This window comes from Lottia gigantea (assembly GCF_000327385.1).
Source record: "Lottia gigantea unplaced genomic scaffold LOTGIsca_89, whole genome shotgun sequence".
Classification (NCBI taxonomy): domain Eukaryota; kingdom Metazoa; phylum Mollusca; class Gastropoda; family Lottiidae; genus Lottia; species Lottia gigantea.
This window is the reverse complement of record NW_008710923.1, coordinates 861,180-867,792: the sequence shown is the minus strand read 5'-3', so window position 1 is coordinate 867,792 and position 6,613 is coordinate 861,180. Positions and strand designations below refer to the sequence as shown.

Genomic DNA, 6,613 nt, shown 5'->3' with positions numbered 1-6,613 from the left:
CAATTAAAAATCAAGACAACACAGCCTCGCATAGTACATTAATTTGTAAATAATGTTTGCAAAGGTTTTTACGCAAGTTGATGACATTAGTCATGTTCGTTTATTAGAGTCGTTTGCATCTTCACAATGTCAAGATATTACGAACTTCGTATAAAAGCTTTACTGCAATTCTTGCCCTACAGACGTTTGTAGTTGCAGCGATTTGGTTGTACGCTAACGTACACAGCCAATCAGAGCCCTCGACAGAAAACTGTGAACAATAAGACATAATATTTCCAGTCTTTACGTCGAGAGCTCTGATTGGCTGTATACGTTAGCGTTCAACCAACAATCAAATCGCTGCATTCCGTGATACAAGAAAGGTGGCTACTGCAGTCAAGATATAAGATGGTAATAGCTTGAAACTGTGAAGATGGGTCAATTGATGCCCTCGTTTCGTTTGTCGGTGTCTTTAAATAAGCAGATCATGTATCAAATTGTTAGAAATAAGCTTATCTCTCACCCGCCCGTCCTTCCTTTTAGATATTACCATCCTTCCGAAACTGAACTGGGCATATTTTTGGTGAAATTGAATAAAAAGGAAGTAACATAATATATTTTACAGTCACGTGTAAGATACATCGGTTCGCCTTTCTCAGATTACCTGTACCAAGTTAAAGCTGGTTGTAAGGCTGAGTGCACATAGAAGTATACGGTATTCGGTATACACTACTCGGTATTCGCTATTCGCTACACGGCGAATCACATAGGACAGCACGTGTGACCTACTCGGTTCTTTCTTTCTGTGCCGATCAAATGGACAGACGAAGAAGATTTGGCTCTTATCCTACCAGCCGTGGCTGTATACACTACTTGAAAATCGAACAAGCACGGTTCTCACTATACTACACTATACTTTACTATACGCAGGTATACTTCGTTTTCGATTAGTGTCCTCTTATGTGACCAGGTATTATGAAATTACCTTGTTCGATTTTAGGAATACGCGTGTCGTGCAAAACGTGCACCGTATACCCGAAAAGTATACTTCTATGTGAAATATGCCTTATGGAACGATGATTCATTGTTAAGTAAGTAATGATTTGTGCCTCCATTGTTCTCGTCGAGATCAAAAAAAGTCTTTGGTTTTACCGCTGGGGGTTGATTTACGTACTTAGCGAGTTGAGTATGTCTGATGAGATGATGTCATACATACGTTATTTCTCCACAATATAAACAGGAATTCTGTAGATTGATAGTCTCTGATAGATCATGCGCTTAAAAAAGAAATTTTGGAAATGTTCAAACTAATGGGTATTAGTGGAATCGATAAGGTACCTACAGTAACAAAAAAGGTAAACAATTTTTTTCATTAGAAACAACCGTTTTTACAAGGATGAAACCTAGGTTCACGAGGATTCATTCGACTAGCTAGTCCTTGGCCAAAACTCTTGACATTGATTTGTTCCGGAGTATCTGTACCCATTTACAGCTTGGTCGACTGACATAATCAGGACAGATGACCGAAACTAGAACCCAAGACCTCCATGTGTTTATTTACAGTTTATATGGCTCGGTTGTGCTACTGAACACGTCTGTCGGGTTATATTGGTCGAGAAGAGGTGTCGATCTGAAATCTCTATTTGGGCATATATAGGTTGCAATAAGTTTTGTTGAAAATATCACAGTTTTGCACATCGGCTGCAAAATTGCGATTCGGTTTTTTTTTTACTTTGTGATTTTAATGTATGTAAATAACAATCTAATTCTTGTGTTCTGACTTTCATTTACTGTAATGTTGTAAATTTCTTTGTGGTCATGTCAATTTTCTAACATTGTAGTATTGTTTGCAGGTGTTTGGATAATTCATATTCAAAACCAAGGGGTCGTTAATTTGGTCTAGGTTTTAGTGTGGATAGAATCGTCGATATATTTCTATATAGACAAAGCGATAATTTTCATAAAACCTTTTTACTTGTACATCAACGCCGGTGTATTCTTTTATAATGTGCAATAACAATATAACGTCATGGTTAAATTTCCTGGTGTATATGACAAATATGACTGTGCCAAACCAAACAGTGATTCCAAATGTCAGCACGGCTCTCGAATGCTGCAAGAAGACTATCTCTGTGAATTCTACTTCGTTTTTCTACAACCGACATAGTAAAGATTGTGTTGTTAGTCAGATGTCACCGTTTCATACCACCAACAATTTGATCGAAGCAGCGGGATTTCAGTACTTTTATAAAGACGGTGAGAAGCTTTTCGTCCTAGACTTGAAGCTAATGCTCATTTACATCTAGTCTAGTACATGAATGCTTCAGAAATATATCACAGCAATGACTCATTTTGTATACAGATGACTGCCATGGTGACAAGCACCTTATAAAGGCCCGTAGCCAGACTTGATTGTTCGAGGGGAAAGGTCGGCCACTTTTGAGGGGAGAGGGCGGGGGAAGGGGAGGCGGGCATTGCCTATCCCTGCCCTTGCCCATCTGTACCTACGGACCTGATACATAAATCTGGCAAGTGCCGAGAAAACTGAAAATACTTATTCAATTGGTTTGTTTCAGCACCAAAATGTGGTCTTCCTCCAGTGGTAGTAAACGCAACGCTTCTGAGTGTTTCAAAAGATGGTGATGACGTATACAAAGCATACTATAATTGCACTGAAGAGTACCGTTTCATCACTTCACATTCAACTTGTATAGGTACAAGTTGGTCAGATGGGGTAGAATGTAAAGGTTGGTTGTTTTTAATATTTGCTGCATATATCTGCATGTTAGAAAAGGAGAAGTCTAATGTCGCTTCCGTAACAAAGCTTTCTTCGTGTATAAATACATTACATAACGTAGCATATGCATGTCATTGATAAGCACACTCGCCAAACCTCAGCAGTTTAGGTAAATCCATCTCAGTAATGAATGGAGAATTTCGGTGTGTCTTCTTGGGCGAGACCCTTTACTTCCGGTACATTTAACAGTGATTTGTCAAGTGATAGTAATATTGCGAGCCTTTGGGAGATAAACCTAACACTCACTAATCCATTGAATCCATATCTTACGGATGTTTGTTTTTACTCAATTTATTTACAAACACGTGTAGTCCCGGTCGACTATCCCGTGACATAGTTCATAGTGCATAGTTCCAGCAAACTGTGGCTGCCATTCATAACCGTGATATGTTGCCGTTGCCGTTTGAGAACTTTGTTTCGTTCACAAATCTCCCCACGCATCGATATCATAATAGACATTTATTATATCAGTTCCATCATTTCCATAACCTAATCATTTGCTTATTTTCTATCATTTTTTTATCTTTACAATCAAATATTTATCTGGACCTTTTCTTTATCAGCGACGACATCATCCTATGGCCAATATTTTTTCTAACGCCTTTATCCTACTTTGACGCGTTGACAATCCTGTTCAATTAATTATTCAAATAATGACGTTTTTGTAAATTTCTCTTACCGGGCTCTCAATCGAACAAACCCTTGAGATAAAATTGATTACAGATCAATGAAAATAATATCAATCTGTAATTCTCTGTAGTTTCCTTTGAGCTGAATCCATCTGAATGGAACCAGTGTTCTCCTGGGAACGCTTGTTTATCTTAGTGTAATACCAAAGCTTTGTCACGTGGTTGCAACATGACGCTGTATCGGTAGCGAATTTAGGGTGAACGGCCATTCACTGAAATTATTCAGCGGGATGGCGAGTAGGAGCCACAGAAGTGTCAAAGGGGGCTCACAGGCAATGCTAACCTTACGTACAGATATAAGAAATTGAGAGTCAGCAGGCGGCTCAACTTGATGAGTGGGGGCCCGTAGACTTTAAGTGGGCTGAGGCCCTTTCCCGGGATTTTTTTTATAACATAAGCCCTCCTACAATTGATTTGGGGTAGAATTCCCCTTAGAGAATGGTGCCCGTGAACTAGGTTCAACGAGTACCTGTGGTAGTTAAGCTACTGGAGTCAGCTTCCGTTACTCCTTGAAAATCACGGAACCCGCACCAGCCCCCCCCCCCCCCTCCCTTTCTCACGTAGCACGTCACCAAACGTACCTTGTATCGGATTCGTACAGTGATGTTGGTTATATTTCCTTTTACAGCTTTAGATTCATGTAAAGCTATCAAGGCTTGTAATTCAGGATACACAACAGATGGCGAGTACTGGATGTATCCTAGTGGTTTGAATCACCAGAGAGCTAGAATATACTGTAAAGTTATGAGTTCCGTCAATCCTACAGAATATTTGACATTAAAGGGAGATAATTATGCTGAATTTCCCCCAGGCGGCTACTCACAATCTAATGGGTGTAATGCGCACACTGGTGTTCAAGGTGATCAAGGCAAAACAATTTTCAACAAAATAAGAATATACGTACAGGTATGCTTTATTTTATACATACGAAATAAAACTATCATTATTACAGACTTTGTTCAATTGAAAGGTAACTGGAAGCCAGATTTCAGATATGAAAAGAGATACGGTAAGCCGAAATCTAGCTGTATTGACTTCATAAACTTTATTCTTTTTACATTTAGCCTTAGTATATCACTATCGATAGCATTATTTATTATAAGGCCATTATTCACATTAGTCCAATAGTTTAAGTCATAGTCATGTGTCACAAAGAAGCATTCTACTCTTATTATGCAATCAATAATTAGATAAAGCTTACCTCTAGCCACGTTACAGAATTTTTGCCGAAAGTTCTGCTAACACTGAGCAGCATATTAAAAGGATTCAAGTTTACAGAAACTGTCGAGGATGGTCTCAATTGTAGAGCGTCATTGGAACTTTCACGGTACACCGATTTTGCACGTAAGTGAAGAGCAAAGAGCCTTGCCCAAAAAGACACAACGAAATCTATCATACATTACCGAGACAGATACAGCTTTATGGAAACTGTGGAGGATTGTCGAGGATTGTCGAATACTTTGACGGTAAACCGTACGACAGTATGATTTGTTTATGTTATAGAATATGACGGTTGAAGGGAAAGATTACAGCTTTACAAGCCAAGAATTTGGCATTCCTATACCCTATGGTGAAGCAAGGGCATGTTCCACTCATAATACAGATATATGTCCACATAGAGGAAAAGCAAAGTTGGATATAACATTAACTGGATTGAGTTTTAGCTCTTCGGTAAGCATTCGGGACTAATTCTGACTTCGCCATTCGACATTTGTTAAAAGGATTATATACAGGTGTCGGAGACATTGTTAGAAGTGTTGATTTTCAATCAGACGCCTGTTGGGCGGTTCAATTCCACTAAAAGTACGCGTTTGATGACGCCACTATCACAAAGTTTTCTTATATTTTATACGACTCTTCGCGATAATGAAGGTACCCAAATTGTTTGAACCGGGAGTTTAGAAGCTTCAGAAATGCTACAGGTGTACAACGCTGCCCTGAAACAAACTGTGGGTGAATACGTTTGTTATTTCTATCAATTACAGATTGGTTGGATGAACGGTGGATGGCAAGGTATATTTGAAGTTGTAAGTCAAACTGATCATGAAGTATATGTAACCGGTGATGGAGCATGTGGAGGCGGCACACCGAATGGTCCAATCAAATTACAAACTGATATGTTATACAGTAAGTGGAAAGGTTTTTTTTTAAAACTGATTAGGTTTTGGTCTACTATTTCATGTGTTGTCTTTTGGCTCAGTGATTTATACGCTTGCAAACTAAGCTGAAAGTCCAAGGTTCATTCCCGGCAAATGGCGAATTTATTCTCACGGATTAAGTCGGAGGGGTAACATGCAGTGGTGGAGCCAGGTTTACGTCCGAGGCGAAGGGGGGTGGGAGTGGAATACCAGAGGTTGCCTGAATTTCTAACCCAGTTATGAGATTTATGCCTGAAAAAATATGCCTTTGGGGCTGGGAGTACCCCCTTTGCCCCCCCCCCCCCCCTCCCTTTGGCTCCGCCACTGATAACATGGACAAAAGCTCCTAAGAGTTCGAATGGGTCAATGAACTGAGGCTCCGTGTGCTACAGGCTCTGTAAGACAGCCTTGATTTGCACCATCTTATTTTCTCTCAGACATGTTTTGCTAAAACTGCTAATGATAACATCTCATGTCCCAATTCTTGTCCATTTTACAGATTCTTATTAAATTATTGAAAATGGTTTGTGATTTCAGGTCCACCATTGACATCAGCAACTGAACCAACGTGTATACTTGATGAACTGTAAAAATAGAAGTACATGTACATATTTTATAGTCTCTTGGATTGATGTTGCAATAATAGATGTTGGTCTCTGAAAAAGTTAATATGATTTTTAAATAACTTTTACAAGTAGACGTAACATTAGAAAATAAAATGCTATTATAGATATACTACCCTTTCTTTAATATAAGCAATGTTCCAATTCAATTGAATACATATTGCCATGAGTACATTGATCTTCACTTGTGAGCTACAACATGTATTTTTATTTCGAGCTAATGCGTGTTTGTGTGAGCCCATAAATGTTCCTGTGAGCACCTCATTGTTCCTGGGGGCCCATTTAAGATCATGTGATCCCATCAATGTTCCGTAGGACCATCAATGTTCCTGAGAGCACACCAATGTTCTTGGGGCCCCATTTAAGTTCAAGTGAGCACATCAATGT

At 39.2% G+C, this 6,613-nt stretch overlaps 1 protein-coding gene across 1 annotated transcript; it reads left to right on the top strand.

Moving 5' to 3' along the window:
- Nucleotides 1-2,039: 2,039 nt before the first annotated feature.
- On the top strand, nucleotides 2,040-6,193 carry LOTGIDRAFT_169824 (hypothetical protein; the record flags this gene model as incomplete). Its single annotated transcript, XM_009068114.1, has 6 exons — nucleotides 2,040-2,235; nucleotides 2,556-2,726; nucleotides 4,094-4,371; nucleotides 4,969-5,136; nucleotides 5,451-5,592; nucleotides 6,141-6,193. The coding sequence occupies 6 exons, from the start codon at nucleotides 2,040-2,042 to the stop codon at nucleotides 6,191-6,193; spliced, it is 1,008 nt and encodes a 335-aa protein (XP_009066362.1).
- Between the last annotated feature and the right edge of the window lie 420 nt (nucleotides 6,194-6,613).